This window comes from Pelophylax lessonae (assembly GCF_965119305.1).
Source record: "Pelophylax lessonae genome assembly, chromosome: 8".
NCBI lineage: Eukaryota > Metazoa > Chordata > Amphibia > Anura > Ranidae > Pelophylax > Pelophylax lessonae.
In genome coordinates this window covers 283,870,003-283,889,419 of record NC_138775.1, presented here as the reverse complement: position 1 = coordinate 283,889,419, position 19,417 = coordinate 283,870,003, and the positions used below count along the sequence as shown (strand labels likewise).

Here is a 19,417-nt window from a genome sequence, read left to right as displayed (position 1 = left end):
TAGTAAACGCAATAACTTTTGCGCAAACCAATCAAAATACGCTTTTTGCGATTTTTTTTACCAAACATAGATAGCATAAAACAAATTGGCCGAAATTGTTAAAAAATTTTGATTTTTACATTTTTTTGGGGGGGAATTTCATATAAAAAAATGTGAAAAATATTGTTATTTTTGCAAAATTTACGCTCTTTTTTTTGTTTATAGCGCGTGATCAAAAAAATGGCACAGGTGATCAAATACCGCCAAAAGAAAGCTCTGTTTGTGGGAAAAAAAGGACGCCAAATTCGTTTAAGTACAGCGTCGCACGACCGCGCAATTGTCCGTTAAAATCACGCAGTGCCGAATTGCAAAATACCCCCTGGTCGTTTAGCAGCCAAATCCTCCGGGGCTTAAGTGGTTAAATACCAATGTTTGCCACCATTACACGAGTGTGCGCAATTTTGAAGCATGACATGTTGGGTATCTATTTACTCTGTGTAATATCATCTTTCACACTATAGAAAAAAAAGGGTTAACTTTACTGTTTGGTTTTTTTTTAACCACTTCTGGACCGGAAGATTTTCCCCCTTACTGACCAGGCCATATTTTGCGATTCGGCACTGCGTTACTTTAATGGACAATTGCGCGGTCATGCGACACTGTACCTAAATAAAATTGGTGTCTTTTTTTCCCCACAAACAGAGCTTTCTTTTGGTGGTATTTGATCACCTGTGCGATTTTTATTTTTTGCGCTATAAACAAAAAAAAGAGCGACAATTCTGAAAGAAAAAAAAAAATCACTTTCTGCTATATAACATTCCCAATAAAAAAAAAAAAATGGAAAAATCAAAATTTTTTAACATTTTAGGCCAATTTGTTTTCTGCTACATATTTTTGTTAAAAAGAAAATCGCAATAAGTGTATTTTGATTGGTTTGCGCAAATGTTATCACATCTACTAAGTAGAAAAAGGGAAAGACTTATGTCATTTTTATTGTTTTTTTTTTTTACTAGTAATGGCGGCGATCTGCGATTTTTAGCAGGGCTGCGACATTGCGGCGGACAGATCGGACCCCTAACTGACATTTTTGACACTTTTGGGGGGACCAGTGACATTACTACAGTAATCAGTGCTAAAAATATACACTGTTACTGCAGGGCTGACTTTAAGGCAGGGCAAAAGGGGCAGCTGCCCCGGGCCCAGTCATTTTTGTGGGGCCCAAAGCAGCTTCCCCTTGAGCCTGCACTGCCTGAGAATAGTTGATAAGTGGATTTGGGAGGGTCCAAGAAAATGTTTGCCCAGGGTCCAATCAATAATAAAGACGGCCCTGTGTTACTGTACTAATGACACTGACAGAAAAGGGGCTAACACAGTGGTGATCAAAGTGTTAAGTGTGAGCGTAGGGGTGTGTTTTCTAACTGTGGGGGGGGAGGGGCTTGTGAAATGATCATAGAGACCTGTGATCCTATATAGAAGAATCACAGGCTCTCCTATGGAGATTTTTAAGTACCAATGTTTGTCACCATTCCATGAGCGTGTGCAATTTTGAAGTATGACATGTTGGGTATCTATTTACTTGGCGTAACATTATCTTTCACAAATTTAAAAAAAAATTGGGCTAACTTTATTGTTTCGTTTTTTTTTTTTTTTTTTAAATGCAGTGAAATGTATTTTTTCCCAAAAAAATTGCGTTTAAAAGACCGCTGAGCAAATAAAGCGTGACAAAAAATATTGCAACTGCCATTTTATTCTCTTTTTTATTTAATTGTATTCTGTTTTTAGTCTTTGCTAATATATATATATACACATACACATATATATATATATACATATATATATATATATATGTATGTGTATGTGTATGTATATATATATATATATATATATATATATATATATATATATATATATATATATATATATGTGTATATATATATATATATATACTGTATATATATATGTGTATATATGTGTGTATATATATATATATATATATATATATATACTGTATATATATATATATATATATGTATGTGTATATATATATCTATATATATGTATGTGTATATAAATATATATATATATATATATATATATATATATATATAGACAGTATATATATATATATATATAGATTTTGTTTGGGGGTTCTAAGTCATTTTTTAGCAAAAAATACTGATTTTAACTTGTAGACACCAAGTGTCAGGAATAGGATGGTCCTTCGGTGGTTAAGCAGACATTGAGTTATTTATCTGTTATTTAATCTCGCACATTCAGACCGCGGTGTGTTGGCGTTGATTATAAGATCACAATGGAAAGGCGTTCATCAGCTCTTTGATGGCTGTAAATATCCCGGCTCAGACTTCAAAGTCGGTTCCCTCTGTACTGAAAACAATAATATCACTTTGCCACCTCCTGACCTTTCCAGGAGCGGGGTCCTTCTGTACGTCTGTCTGGGAGGGGGGGTTGTGGCAGTTATTAAGACTTTGAGATTTATTTAAAGGGCAGATCCAAGGTGGATGGGTGGCTCTCAATGGAACTCGCACCTTCATTTTTCTCTTTAAAGGTCACCTGACACCCGACATAATAAACTATGTCTACAGACGTTGTCACCCGACATATAGTGACATTTGAAAAGAACCCTTATGGAGAAATAAGAGTCAAATTTTTCTACAAAATTTAGAAATACGCTAAATTGCCTGTAGGGATGAACAGGAACTTGACCCAAACCCAGCTTGTGAGCAGTTTGGTGAACGGCTGAAGAAACTTGCCATATTTGACTAGTTTGTCCTTCTAAACATCAGCTGGGGACCATTCATTTAGCACTGACCACCACAAATGACAGATCCCCGGCTGGCTGGTGCTTATAAACAAACCAGTGAGGGATCCTGGGTAATGGCATTGACCCCCAAGCTCACTCATCTATGTCTTTATGGACCTTGGAAATTGTCCAAAGTGTCTTGATATGCTGACCCCTTAGTGTTCCCTTCGCTGGAACTAAGGGGCCATCCCAACCCCTGACAAACAACCCCACTCCATATTCCCCTCTCCACCAAATGATTTGGACCAGTGCACAAAGCAAGGTCCATAAAGACATGGAAGAGCGAGTTTGGTGTGGAGGAACTTGTCTGTCCTGACCTCAACCCAATAGAACACCTTTGGGATGAATTAGAGTGGAGACTGCACACCAGTGCACAAAGCAATGTCCATAAAGACATGGATGGGTGAGTTTGGGGTGGAGGAACTTGACTGGCTTGACCCCAAACCAATAGAACATCTTTGGGATGAATTAGAGCAGAGACTGCGAGACAGACCTTCTCATCCACCATCAGTGCCTGACCTCAATAATCTGGAAGAATGGTCAACATTCCCATAGACACACTCCTAAACCTTGTGGACAGCCTTCCCAGAAGAGTTGAAGCTGTTATATCTGCAAAGGGTGGGCCAACTCAATATTGAACCCTACAGACTAAGATTGGGATGCCATTAAAGTTCATGTGCGTGTAAAGGCAGGCGTCCCAATACTTTTGACAATATAGTGTGTGTCTTTTGCATACAGCAACATTTAGGATAAAACCCTTATGGGGAAATTAGAGTCTGATTTTAAGCTAAAATGTCAAAATTGGCTAAATTGCCTATAGAGATGTTTGAATTCGACCCAAACTCAACCAGTTTTGGTGAACGACCAAACAATCTCGCCATATTTGACTAGTTTGTCCATCCGAGCATCAGCTAGGGGCCTTTCATTTTCCAGCGATAGCACTTACCACTACAAAACAGATGCCCAGCTGGCTGGAGTTTTTAAACGAATCAGCCAGGGATCCTGGGTAATGTAAATGACCAAATATGCTCATTGCCATGATTGGTCAGTGTTACCACCTAATCGACAGATCCCTGTCTGCTGCTTGTAAATACATCAATCAGGGAGAACATTATAGTAACTGGCAGTGAATAACATTGACTACAGTATCTCACAAAAGTGAGTACACCCCTCACATTTTTGTAAATATTTTATTATATCTTGTCATGTGACAACTGAAGAAATGACACTTTGCTACAATGTAACGTAGTGAGTGTACAGCTTGTATAACAGTGTAAATTTGCTGTCCCCTCAAAATAACTCAACACACAGCCATTAATGTCAAAACCGCTGGCAACAAAAGTGAGTACACCCCTAAGTCAAAATGTCCAAATTGGGTCCAATTAGCCATTTTCCCTCCTCTGTGTCATGTGACTCATTAGTGTTACAAGGTCTCAGGTGTGAATGGGGAGCAGGTGTGTTAAATTTGGTGTTATCGCTCTCACTCTCTCATACTGGTCACTGAAAGTTTAACATGGCACCTCATGGCAAAGATCTCTCTGAGGATCTGAAAAAAAGAATTGCTGCTCTACATACATACAAGATGGCCTAGGCTATAAGAAGATTGACAAGACCCTGAATCTGAGCTGCAGCACGGTGGCCAGGACCATACAGCGGTTTAACAGGACAGGTTCCACTCAGAACAGGCCTCGCCATTGTTGATCAAAGAAGTTGAGTGCACCTCCTCTGCGTCATATCCAGAGGTTGTCTTTGGGAGATAGAGGTATGAGTGCTGCCAGCATTGCTGCAGAGGTTGAAGGGGTGGGGGGTCAGCCTATCAGTGCTCAGACTATATGCCCCCCTTCCATCAAATTGGTCTGCATGGCTGTCATCCCAAAAGGAAGCCTCTTCTAAAGATGATGCACAAGAAAGCCCGAAAACTGTTTTCTGAAGACAAGCAGACTAAGGACATGGATTACTGGAACCATCTCCTGTGGTCTGATGAGACCAAGATAAACTTTTATTCAAATGTGATGGTGTCAAGCGTGTGTGGTGGCAACCAGGTGAGGAGTACAAAGACAAGTGTGTCTTGCCTATAGTCAAGCATGGTGGTGGGAGTGTCATGGTCTGGGGCTGCATGAGTGCTGCTGGCACTGGGGAGCTACAGTTCATTGAGGGAACCATGAATGCCAACATGTACTGTGACATACTGAAGCAGAGCATGATTCCCTCCCTACAGAGACTGGGCTGCAAGCTAGGATTCCAACATAATGACCTCAAACACCTCCAAGATAACCACTGCCTTGCTAAATAAGCTGAGGGTAAAGGTGATTCACTGGCCAATCATGTCTCCAGACCTAAACCCTATTGAGCATCTGTGGGTCATCCTCAAATAGAAGGAGGAGGAGTGCAAAGTCTCTAACATCCACCAGCTCTGTGATGTCATCATGGAGGACTGGAAGAGGACTCCAGTGGCAACCTGTGAAGCTCTGGTGAACTCCATGCCCAAGAGGGTTAAGGCAGTGCTGGAAAATAATGGTGGCCACACAAAATATTGACACTTTGGGCTGATTTTGGACATTTTTTGCTAGGGGTGTACTCACTTTTGTTGCCAGCGGTTTAGACATTAATGGCTGGGTGTCGAGATATTTTGAGGGGACAGCAAATTTACACTGTTATACAAGCTGTACACTCACTACTCTACATTGTAGCAAAGTGTCATTTCTTCAGTGTTGTCACATGAAAAGATAGAATAAAATATTTACAAAAATGTGAGGGGTGTACTCACTTTTGTGAGATGCTGTATCTTGTTACAATGGCATCTGAAGGTGGGTGGAAAATATTAGGCAACAAGTGAACACGTTCTTCCCTGAAGTTGATGTGTTGAAAGCAGGGAGAATGGGCAAGCATAAGGATTCGAGGAATCTTGACAAGGCCCAATTGTAATGGCTGGATGTTTGGGTCAAAGCAACTATATAACTGCGGGTCTTGTGGGACGTTCCTGGTCTGAAGTGGTCAGGACCCACCAAAAGTGGTCCAAGGACAGAAAACCAGTGGCAGGTGTCATGGGCGGTCAAGGCTCATTGATGCACGTAGGAAGCGTAGCCGTTCCAATAGAAGACCTACTGTGGTTCAAATTGCACAAAAAGTGAATGCTGGTTCTGATAGAAAGGTGTCAGAACACGCAGTGCATTGCAGTTTATTGTGTATGGGGCTGTGTAGCCCATACTGACCCGTGTCCACAGCCAAAAGCGCCTACAACGAAGGCCTCTTGACCCCTGTAGGGAAAGAGAGCCTTGACTGATGGGGGCATGGCCAGGAGTTGGAATTAAGCAGGAGGCTATATGGGACAAAAGGATTGGACGGAGCCTTGGGTATGGGGCTGGGCCTGAGCTCAGTTAAGAGGACCTTCCCATGGAATTCTGGGTCAAGAAGAATCGCGGTGAAGAGTTGCCCACCCCCCCCCCCCATCTACCCCCGCCATGTTTTTTGGTCGATCTGTCACAGCTTTCATGGTGGTTTTTGACCTTGCCAGCAGCTAAAGTTCCAGTAATGGGTTATGCCCTTGTTTGTAAATTGGGGGTAGGCTGTCTGTCAGGCACTGATGGTAAGGACAGACCCTTCCCCCTTTTTGGAAGTTAAGTTAATGGCTAAGAGTGCTCACAGTACAACTGTGACTGGCACTGGTCTAGACGTGTACTGGTTTGGTATTGGAAACTAAATAAAAGCTGCGGCCTTGCCCTTTCCAACTTAATCGTGGTAAGCGTGTTTTTTTATATGGGTAGGGGGCAAGGGGGTGTTTGTTACTACGTTAACTTTGTTTCTGGGCCTATGCGCCTCACGTATGCATCAGAACTGGACCACGGAGCAATGGAAGAAGGTGGCCTGGTCTGATGAATTCAGCAATGAGCTTGGGGTGTTGACTTGGCCTCCAAATTCTCCAGATCTCAGTCCAATTGAGAATCTGTGGGATGTGCTGAAAAAACAAGTCCATGAAGGCCCCACCTCCCAACTCACTGGACTTAAAGGATTCTGCTAGTGACGGCTTGGTGCCAGATAGCACAGCATACCTTCAGAGGTCTAGTGGTGCCCATGCCTCCATAGGTGGTCATTATGGTATGGCTGACCAGTGTATGGATATTTGAACCCAAGAGCTGCAAGGCAACAGTGCTAAGCAGTTACTATGCACCGAACGGTCGCTTCTGAACTATATTGCAACCGTTAAAAAAAAGAATTGTTGGGCTTTGAAGTTTTCTGTGCCTTCTCTTTCTAGAAATCTGTCTCAGATTCGGTCTTATTAAAGAGTTGGGCAGAGTCGTAGAACGATACAAGTTAATCCACTTAGCAATCATCACCCGCGTCCCACTGAGTCCGGGAGATTTCTCTTTCTCTCTGGCACCACTTCTCTCTATAATTAAAACCGTTCTGTGGCTGGAATTCTTCTCTCTCCGGCAAAACCCAAGTTTCCTCTAAGTGGCGATGAATTCCTCCCTATTAATCCCCGTCTCATGTCCCTACTTAACTCTGCGCCTATCGCTGTACCAACCATTTACCGGTGGCTCGTCCGACGGGGCCGTATTTGGTGATGCAAGTACATTTTAGGTCACTGCGAAAACCACAGCGGATAACCTGCGGTCGCTGCAAAGCCCGCCGCGTTCCGTTGAGTACAGCGAATTAAGGGGAAAAGTTGTTTTTTCTGCTGACAGAAATTAATCCGGCATACAGTATTTTATTATATGATATAGTGCTGAGAATGTTTCCACCAAAGGAGACATTGAAACCATTCATGTCAGCCCCCCGCCCGCAGAGGAGCTTACGCTTTAATGTCCCTGAAACACACACGCACGTTCACACAAATCTGCAAAGAAGTTTTGATCTGATGCAGTATGTGCTTTATATCAGCATTTATTCATGCAAAACTTACCAGTCTGTAGATGGCTGCATTTGTTTTCTTTTTTTAGGCTTATTTTCCCTTTATTCTCTCCTGGTGATCCTGCCAGGAAAACACTTCCTGTCCTAGGGTGACAATGCTCACTGTACTGTGTCTACAGAGGAACAGTGTTGTCACCCTAGGACAGGAATTGTGTTAGGACTAAAGAACACCTGCCCGTTTCTTCTTTTCCATAATATTAACTTGACTCCCAGGCCAAGTAAAAATCTAATTTTTTTTTTGCTAGAAAATTACTTAGTACTCCCAAAACATTTTACTGTATATTTTATGATGTATATTATATTATTTTATTATTATATATTATATATATTAGGTATATTATATTATATATTGCATACAAGCAAAAATCTAATTTTTCTTTTGCTAGAAAACTACTTCGAACCCCCAAACATCATGCTGTATATTTTATGATATATATTATATTATTTTATTATTATATCTTATCTATAATAGGTATATTATATATCACATACAAGCAAACATATATATATATATTTTTTGCTAGAAAATTACTTAGAACCCCCAAACATTATATTGTATACTTTATTATATATATTAGGTATGTTATATTATATATCACATACAAGCAAAAATATAAATTTTCTTTCTTATATATATGTGTGTGTGTATATATATATATATATATATATATATATATATATATATATTATATATTTTATATATATTATGTATATTATATATTACATACATTTTTAGAAAATTACTTAGAACCCCCAAAAAATATATTATATATCACATACAAGCAAGCAAAAATAAAAATTTTTGTTTGCTATATTCTATATTACATATCACGTACAAGTAAAAAAAAAAAAAAAAAAAAATCTTCTTCTTTTCCATAATATTAACTACTTGTCTCCCAGACCAAGTAAAAATCTTTTTTTTTGCTAGAAAATTACTTACTACCCCAAACATTATACTGTATATTTTATGATATATGTTATTTTATTTTTATATTGTACATATTAGGTATATTCTATTATATACCACATACTAGCAAACATTTAAATGTTTTTTTGCTAGAAATTTACTTAGAACCCCAAACATTATATTGTATATTATTTATGTATATATATATATATATATATATATATATATATATATATATATATATATTATATTATTTTATTATTATATATTATGTATATTATATAATATATTATATAACACAAACAAGTAAAAACCAACATTTTTTTTTTGCTAGAAAATTATTTAGAACCCCCAAACATTATATTGTATATTATATTATATATAGTTTATTATTTCATTATTATAACTAATTTATACTATGTATATTATATTATATATAATTTATCACATACATGTAAAAATCTGCATTATTTTGCTAGAAAATTACATAGAACCCCCAAACATTATATTGTATATTTTATTATATATACTGTATTATTTTATTTTATTATATATTATCTATATTATGTATATCATATTATTTAGCACATACAAGTAAAAATCTACATTTTTTTTGGTAGAAAATTATATAGGTGCATCCCATAAAATTAGAATATCATCAAAAATGTAATTTATTTCAGTAACTCAATTCAAAAAGTGAAACTCATATATTTTATATAGATGCGTTACACACAGAGTGATATATTTCAAGTATTTATTTCTTTTAATTTTGATGATTATGTCTTACAGCTAGTGACACCCAAAATTCAGTATCTCAAAAAATTTGAATATTACTTAAGACCAATAGAAAAAAGGATTTTTAATACAGAAATGTTGGCTTAGTGAAAAGTCTGTCCATGTACAGTATAGGATGCATTCAATACTTGGTCGGGGCTCCTTTTGCATGAATTACTGCATCAATGCGGTGTGGCATGGAGGCGATCAGCCTGTGGCACTGCTGATGTGTTATGGAAGCCCAGGTTGCTTTGATAGCAGCCTTCAGCTCATCTGCATTGTTGGGTCTGGTGTCTTTCATCTTCCTCTTGACAATCCCCCACAGATTCTCTATGGGGTTTAGGTCAGGCACGTTTGCTGGCCATTCAAGCACAGTGATCCCATGATCATGTGACCAGGTATTGGTTGTTTTGGCAGTGTGGGCGGTGCCAAGTTCTACTGGAAAATGAAATTCACATCTCCATAAAGCTGGTCAGCAGAGGGAAGGATGAAGTGTTCTAGAATTTCCTGCTAGAGGGCTGCACTGACTTTGGACTTGATAAAACACAGTGGGCCAACACCAGCAGATGACACGGCTCTCCGAATCATCACTGACTGTGGAAACTTCACACTGGACTTCATGCAACTTGGATTCTGTGCTTCTCCACCTCTTCTCCAGACTCTGGGACCTTAATTTCCAAATTAATTGCAACATTTTCCACAGTCAGTGATGATTTGGGGAGCTGTGTCATCTGCTGGTGTTGGTCCACTGTGTTTTATCAAGTCCAAAGTCAGCGCAGCCCTCTAGCAGGGAATTCTAGAGCACTTCATGCTTCCCTCTGCTGACCAGCTTTATGGAGATGCGGATTTCATTTTCCAGCAGGACTTGGCACCGCCCACTCTGCCAAAGTGTAAAAAAAGAGTTTTAAATAAAATAATTTTTTTTTTTTTTTTTGCACAACATCTCTGATATAGGAATAAGCAGGACAGGTCCTCTTTATGGATAGATCTGGGGTTTATTAGACCCCAGATGTCTCCTCTGGACTTCAAAGCATGTGATCAAACCAAGCGTCTGCAGGGCGTCGGGGTTATATTCAAAAGAGATAATGTCCAGGACTTTTCCTGGGCTCAGTAAATTGGGTTTTTAGTATTGATAATAAAAAAAATAAAAAAAAATAAAAAGTTTCAGGCTTATGCAATTTATTTTTCTCTGTAAAAAGTGCTTGCTGCCAAAATGGTTGCACACAAGCACACTGCGCCAAAATAATACCACACTGCCCAACGTAAACACAACGAGAACATAGAAAACTGGAGCAGATCATTTCCCTGGTGGGAACGGAACCCATGACCCCAGTGCTGCATGCCAAGTCCTCGTTATATCCAATCATTACTGCCACCGGAAAAATCTTTGGTATGGCGGTGAGCGCGGTCTGATGTCTATGGCTGAGCCTTCCTAGTGTACACAGTAAATAGTCTGTGTGTTAAATAATGCATAGCTTTTATTACTAGAATTTAATCACACGGCGATATATTTGTGCGGCCGCGGCAGGGGGGTGGGGGGGGGTGCAGCTGCCTCCGCCTGAATCCTAAAAGTAAAAAAAAAAAAAAAGACACACCATTAGTACCTTTTATCTGCGGCTTTTATTCCTCCGCTTCTTACTATGTCAGTCTGCAGTCATGAAAAATGTATGATGTGAACGTGCCGCATCGTCTGTCCGTCTGCCGCTCCCGTTATGTACAGTCTGGTGAACACCGCCGGCAAAAGCCATATCATAAATGTAACATGTACTGTATACAAGGAGAATGCAGGGCTGAACATCAGGTTTTTTTTTTTTTTATATTTGAACAATAAATTATTATTACAGGTATTTATATAGTGCAATCAATCTACAAAGTGCTTTACATACTTTAGATTCACAGCAGTCCCTGCCCCCAAGGAGCTTACAATCTAAGGTCCCTAACTCACATTCATATGTACACATACTGGGACCAATTTAGACAGGAGCCAATTATTCTACCAGCATGTCCTTGGAGGGTGGGAGGAAATCAACATAAGCATGTGTAGCGCATGTCCCCAAAGGAGCCGCTGTTTTCTCGAGTCTCCTTGTTCCAAGAGCCCACGGGTGTCCAAGCAGCACCACGCTCTCTGACACACCCAGGCTGAAGAGAGGATGTTTATTGTAACAATATATACTTGATACATTGTGTGTGTGTATAGCTATATATAAATAAAAAAAAAAAAAAATATATATATATATATATATATATATATATATATATATATATATGCAGTATATATATAAATAAATATAAATTTATATAAATATAAATGTATGTGTGTGTGTGTGTGTATATATATATATATATATATATATATATATATATATATATATAAATAAATAAATATATGTGTATGTATATGTATATATATATATATATATATATATATATAATAAATATATATATATATATAATTATATAATTAAATATAAATATATATATATATATATATATATATATATATATATATATATATATATATATATAAATATATATATATACATACATATATATATAAATATATATATATACACACACAGTATCTCACGAAAGTGAGTACACCCCTCACATTTTTGTAAATATTTTATTATAACTTTTCATGTGACAACACTGAAGAAATGACACTTTGCTACAATGTAAAGTAGTGAGTGTACAGCTTGTATAACAGTGTAAATTTGCTGTCCCCTCAAAATAACTCAACACACAGCCATTAATGTCTAAACCGCTGGCAACAAAAGTGAGCACACCCCTAAGTGATAATGTCCAAATTGGACCCAAAGTGTCAATTTTGTGCGGCCGCCATTATTTTCCAGCACTGCCTTAACCCTCTTTGGCATGGAGTTCACCAGAGCTTCACAGGTTGCCACTGGAGTCCTCTTCCATTCCTCTAAGATGGCATCACAGAGCTGGTGGATGTTAGAGACCTTGCGCTCCCCCACCTTCCGTTTAAGGATGCCCCACAGATGCTCAATAGGGTTTAGGTCTTGAGACATGCTTGGGCAGTCCATCACCTTTACTCTCAGTTTCTTTAGCAAGGCAGTGGTCGTCTTGGAGGTGTGTTTGGGGTCGTTATCATGTTGGAATACTGCCCTACGGCCCAGTCTCCGAAGGGAGGGGATCATGCTCTGCTTCAGTATGTCACAGTACACAGAGAACCTCTGGAGTCTTTGCAGTGATTTTCCAGCCTGGTGTATTGCTTTGGACTCGCTAGCCCCAAAAGGTTTCCCAAAGATTCCGGCGGCAGCACTAGTCAGCAACGGTGGCAATCTCCCCAACGATCAGGTGGCAGCACCTTTCAGCGACAGCGGCATTATCCCCAATGGTTCAGGCGGCAGCACCAGTCAGCGACAGTCACAATTTCCCCAACGATCAGGTGGCAGCACCTGTTAGCAACAGTGGCAATCTCCCCAATGATTCGGGTGGCAGCACCAGCCAGCGACAATGGCATTTTCCCCAACGATTCGGGCAACAGCGCCAGTCAGAGACATTGGCAATCTCCCCAACAATCAGGCAGCAGCACTTGTCCGCGACAGTGGCAGTCTCCTCAATGATCAGGCGGCGGCAACAGTGTCAATCACCCCAACGATTCGGGTGGCAGCGCTAGTCAGGGACAGAAGTGTTCTCTCTAACGAACAGGAAAACCACGCCCATATTTGTGTATTTCACTGTTTGCCAATGATAAGCTTCACCTGGACTTCTTGTGGCACTGCTTACCATGCACCCATTAATGATGGTCCCAGAGCATAATACCTGTGTTAGAAGACTTAAATGGATGTTGCAATTTTCAAGCTACTTGGGCTGCATACTAATTCCGGAGCAGTGCCATCACTCACACTGAGGAACAATAGGCTCATTCCAAATATTTTGGGTTTGGCATTTGGGTTTTGAACCCGCTGGCTTTACAGAGTATGAGCGAAATACTGATGTAGGTCCTGTTTGATGTATTGCAACCCTGATGAAGGGGTCACTTGAACCCCCAAAACATGTTGGGTTTTTGTACCTCTGATGAAGTGGTCCATTGAGCCCCTGAAATGTGTTGACCTCTTGTAACCTTGATAAAGCCTCTGGAACACCTAAAACGTATTGGATTTTTGTAACCCTGATTAAGCAGCCTCTCAAACTCCTAAAATGTGTTGGCTTTTTGGAACCCTTATTAAGAGGCCTCTTGAACACCTGAAACATGTTGGATTTTTGTAACCCTGATTTAAGGGTCTCTTGAACACTTGAAATGTGCTGGCTTTTTATAACCCTAATGAATAGGCCTCGCAAACACTCGAAAAATGTTGGCTTTATCTAACCCTGATTAGGATGCCTCTCGAACACCTGAAACATGTTGGATTTTTGTAACCGGGATTAAAGGGTCTCTTAAACACCCAAAATGTGTTGGGTCTTTGTAACCCTGATGAAGAGGCCTTTCAAACACCCGGAACATATTGGGTTTTTGTAATCCTGATTAGGAGGCCTCTCAAACACCCAAAAGGTGTTGGATTTTTGTAATCCTGATTAAGAGCCCTCTCAAACACCTGAAATGTGTTGGATTTTTGTAACCCTGATTAAGAGGCCTCTCAAATCACCAAATTTATTGGGTTTTTGTAGGCCTATTGAATAGGCCCCTCAAACGCCTTAAATTATTATTATTATTATTATGATTATTATACAGGATTTATATAGCATCAACAGTTTTCACAGCTCTTTACAATATAAAGGGAGGCAATACAAATACAATACAATAAAATAAAAGAGGTTTTAAGAGGGCTCTGCTCATAAGAGGGAGGGTAAAATGGTATAAAAGGTAATAACTGTGGGGGATGATGGAAAAGTTAAAAGTTCAGTTGTTAGTTGGAGGCAGGATAGGCTTTACTGAAGAGATAAGCTTCCAGGGATCGCCTAAAGGTGGCCAGAGTTGGAGACAGCCAGACAGATTGAGGTAGAGAGTTCCAGAGGATGGGAGAGGCTCTGAAGAAGTCCTGGAGATGAGCATGGGAGGAGAAGACAAGAGAGCCCAAGGTCTTGGGAGTAGCCGAGAGGACAGTTTGGGTGATATTTTGATTGTGTTGGGTTTTGTAACCATGATGAAAAAGCCTCTCAAACACCAGAAACGTTTTGGGTTTTTGTAACCCTGATGAAGAGGTCTCTGAAACATTTAAGACGTGTTGGGTTTTTTGTAACCCAGATAAAGAGGCCTCTAAAACATTTGGGATGTGTTGGGTTTTTGTAACCCTGATGAAGAGGTCTCTGAAACATTTGAGATGTGTTGGTTTTTTGTAACCCAGATAAAGAGGCCTCTAAAACATTTGGGATATTTTGGGTTTTTGTAACCCTGATGAAAAGGCCTCTCAAACACAAAAAACATATTTTTTTTTTGTAAATCTGATGAGGAGGTCCCTTGAATCCCTATAACGTGTTGGGTTTCTGTAATCCTGATAAAGAGGCCCCTCAAACTCCCGAAACATGTTGAGTTTTTAAATTACATTGTATGACATATAAACTCTTTTTGGACTGTAAAACGTTTTACACTCTCTTCTCTAAAAAAAATCTCAGGCTTTGCTCCAAGCTTTGGCCATAGTGCATTAGAATGCTATAAACCAGTGGTCCTCAACTCCGGTCCTCGGGGCCCACTAACAGGCCAGGTTTGCAAGATAACTAATTTACATCACAGGTGATCTAATATGCTGCTCAGTGATTGCAGTATTCTAGTCTACATCTCCCCAAGGTAATACTTAAAATCTGGCCTGTTAGTGGGCCCCGAGGACCGGAGTTGAGGACCACTGCTATAAAGCATCCACACCCAATCAGGATACCTACCCACACAATGGTCCAGCAATCGACCGCCTCCTTCCTCTTCCAAGGTATTTTCAGCATAGTAGTAGCAGGTATGTGTAATGTGAGCATGGGTGAAATATTTCACTTTTCTCCCGGCAGGTCCTTGTGCACCCTGGTCTGTAAATGGACTTACACCCCGGATGGAGGCTGGGATGACAGTTTCTGGATGGAGATTGGTTTGGAAGATCTTCTAGAAGAAAACTATGCCAAAATCGGTAAGATAGCACAATGGGGAGGGCTCCTGCATTGTCACCCTGTCACAATCGCTCCGATTGCGTCTATAGGTGGGAGTGGGAGCTGGTTTAGTTTTCTTTCTGTAGGCATTTTTTTTTCCTTTCTTTTCAACTAGTAATTCCTTGAATAACTCACTTCCTGAACGAGTGAGACAACGCTTAGCCTGCCCATGCATTACACAATTTTCTAGTACAATTTTTCTTTAGATTTACCAAAATTCTATAATATATACGGTCAAACCTAAATACTTTCAATTTGTATGGGATCAGACAGGCCCTTGCACTACATAGTTGATGGTATATCTAAAGGAAATTGAATAAGAAAAATTTAATAATGTATGGCTAGCTTTACTCTATGAAGGGAGCCATGGTGGACACACAGAAGGATCTGAAGCCCCACAACAAGGGTTAATCATCTAGATCAGCCTTTTTCAACCAGGGTGCCCAGGCACCCTGGTGTGCTTTGAGGTTTCTTCAGGGATGCCTCAAAAAATGCCCCAAAAATGCCCCAAAAATTGTATACAAGGCAGCGGGTGGATGAAGCCTGCCTTTTACGTTACACAAAGTCACAGGTTTTCATTGTGCATCGTTACGACCCTCTAGCTGCCAACCTGCTAACGACCAATGACATCATCAGTTGATAAGGAGGATGTCAGTCTCCTGCGTAGCATGCTTGTTTGACCCTCCCATGCTTCTCTCCATAAGTTTTGGGGTCATATTAGCTGAGTGATGGAGAAAACTGAGGAAAAAGAGAAACATTGAAATACTCAGTCAGTACCAACTTGTACCTCTAACGATGGGTGTCCTACGTATGTGGATGTTGCTGCATTATGTAAAACTATTAGAATAGTTTTTAGGATGGGATGCCTCAAGACTGTCCGTAATTTTAAAGGGTGCCTTGAGACTATCCGAAATTTCTGGGGTGTGCCTTGACTGAAAAAAGGTTGAGAAACACTGATCTAGATGCAGATATATTCTAATTTGCGATAAAGTAGAAGACTTGATAACAGAATTTAGGGTATGGTTTCCTATTGGACATATATAGAATACACAAAAAAAGTCAGTATATAAAATCGCTACTATCAGTGAATCTGAAAGCAGAACTTGTGAATTAAAAGTCATCACTAAAAATAATTAAAGGTTGCTACAAAAAAAAAAAAAAAAAATTCTAATAAGGGTTGCTAAAAAAAAGTTGCTAAAAACATTATTATTATTATTATTATTATTATTATTATTATTATTATTATTATTTATTATTATTATTATTGTTATTATTATTATTAATATTTTTATTATTATTATTATTATTATTAATAATAATATTTTTTATTATTATTATTAATAATAATAATAATAATAATAAAAGGTTGTCAAAAACCTATAACCAGGGCTTTTTTTTCTCAGAGAATAGGAGCAGGAACTTCCCCCTTCCAAGTCACTCTGTGTTTCGACCCCTTATCCATCTCTGAGCACTGTACCTTGTTTCCAGCCCCTATCCTTCTCCCAGTACAGCCCATTTTAGACTCCTAACAGCCTGCATCAACTGCATCAATAGATCCTCAAGCAGCCAGCAACAATAGACCCCTCCCTCAACAGTAGATCCCTCTCAGCAAACCACCCCCCCCCAGCAACATTAGATCCCCTACCAGAAACAATAGATCCCCTGGCAAAATAGATCCCCTTAAATATCAATAGACCCTCCAGCACCCCTTGCCATTACATATATTTAGTGCTGGAGGTGTCGGAACAGCGTTACTCCACGTTCCTACTGAAAAAAAAAGCTCTACATATAACAATAAAGGCTGCTAAAATACCATTATTAATATTAATATTATTATTTTTTTTATTATTATTATTATTATTATTATTATTATAAAAGGTTGCTAAAAAATAATAATAAAAGGCTAGATTGCGCAGGACGAGCAGGTGACGAGCCACTTTTCAAAGAGGAACTACTTCTGCATATGATGTGATGTTGTTGTTGCTGTGGAATTTTTTAATGATTGCGAAGGCATATAAGGAGGGGGATTTTTTTTCACAATAAACAATTTTAGCAATATTAGGCTATGTAGCTTGTTTTTTCCTTTTATGGATGAGAGAGACATGAATTTCCATAAAATAAAGTGACATTGTGAGCAGTGATTGGATATGTCAGCTTCTGTGATTCCACAATAAGCAGAAGTAGTTAATGCAGAGCGATATAATCAGAGATCTGGTGAGTGTAATCTGTATTGGGGAGTGGATACACGTGGTGTGGTGACACTATATTGATTGTACAAGGACTATAAGGACTGTCTGGTGCATGTAGCAGATGGTCCGTATAAGACTTTGTCATATATTCACTCCATATGAAGACACGCGGTGATGTTTCTGTCATATTGAATGAGCGCTGCTATTGTTTTTGATTACCGTATATTGCATGATTTAAAACATTATTTTGCATACAATAATAAAAGGTTGACAGGAAAAATGAATAGGCTGCTAAAAATAAAAAATAAAAACATATTAAAAAAATAAGCAAATGTTGCTAACATAAATAAATAAATAATATTAATAAAAAGTTGCTTAAAAACATTATTATTATTATTGATAATAATAATAATAATAGGTTGTCAAAAATATTTAACAATAAAGGCTGCTAAAATATTACGATTATTACTCTAAAAGGTTGCTAAAAAAAAAATTAATAAAATGTTGAAATAAAATAACAAAGGACCTCCCTCCCCTAAACAAGGGATGAGTGTAGGAGGACCCCTTTGAAGGAGACTTCACATGAGCGAATATTTGAACTGGTTCCCAATTATAAGATACCATAGGTCAGTGATGGCGAACCTTGGCACCCCAGATGTTTTGTAACTACATTTTCCACGATGCTTAATGCACTCTGCAGTGTAGTTGAGCATTATGGGAAATGTAGTTCCAAAACATCTGGGGTGCCAAGGTTGGCCATCACTGCCATAGGTAACATAACTTTAACCCCATTGAGCCAATCTTAATACAAGAACGAAAAAAGAGATACCACTTCAACATGCACCATGCTTTACAGGTTTTGGTCTAGTTAACCACTTAAGCCCCAGAAGATTTTACCCCCTTCCTGACCAGGGGGTATTTTGCGATTTGGCACTGTGTGACTTTAACGGACAATTGTGCAGTCGTGCGACGCTGTACCTAAACGAATTTGGCGTCCTTTTTTTCCCACAAACAGAGCTTTCTTTTGGTGGTATTTGATCACCTGTGCGATTTTTTGATCATGCGTTATAAACAAAAAAAGAGCACCAATTTTGCAAAAATAACAATATTTTTCAAATTTTTTATATGAAATTCCCCCAAAAAAATGTAAAAATCTAAATTTTTTAACATTTTCGGCCAATTTGTTTTATGCTACATATGTTTGGTAAAAAAAATCGCAAAAAGCGTATTTTGATTGGTTTGCGCAAAAGTTATCGCGTTTACTAACAAAGGGAAAGATTTTTATCATTTTTGTTGTTTTTTTTAATGCGTAATGGCGGTGATCTGCGTTTTTTTTTCGCTGTACTGCGTCATTGCGGCGGACAGATCGGACCCTTGACTGACATTTTTGACACTTTTGGGGTTACCAGTGACATTACTACAGTAATCAGTGCTATACATATGCACTGTTACTGTAAAATTACACTGGTAGTGAAGGGGTTAACTTTATTTGAGAGGGAGGGGCTGTGTGTGTCCCTAGGGGCGTGATTCTAACTATGATTGGCTGTGGCTTGAGGTGTAGGAACAATGATCAACGGTCCTACATAGTAGAACCGTATGATCACTGTTCCTACACAGGAGAGAATGACAGGCGGCTTGTTTACATCAGCCGCCTGCCTTTCTCCCGCTGTCACGGACGATCGTGAGTGAGCGGCGGACATCGGGTCCGCCGCTCACACGCGTGGGGGGGGTCCGTGACCA

The 19,417-nt window shown here is 39.0% G+C and overlaps 1 protein-coding gene across 1 annotated transcript in view; it reads left to right on the top strand.

The window, feature by feature from the left end:
• The window catches only part of FGGY (FGGY carbohydrate kinase domain containing), a 433,297-nt gene that overhangs the window by 141,528 nt on the left and 272,352 nt on the right, over positions 1-19,417 (top strand). The window contains exon 6 of the mRNA XM_082264806.1: positions 15,354-15,469. Within this exon, the coding sequence (XP_082120932.1) occupies positions 15,354-15,469 (116 nt within the window). The remainder of the gene's footprint in view (positions 1-15,353; positions 15,470-19,417) is intronic.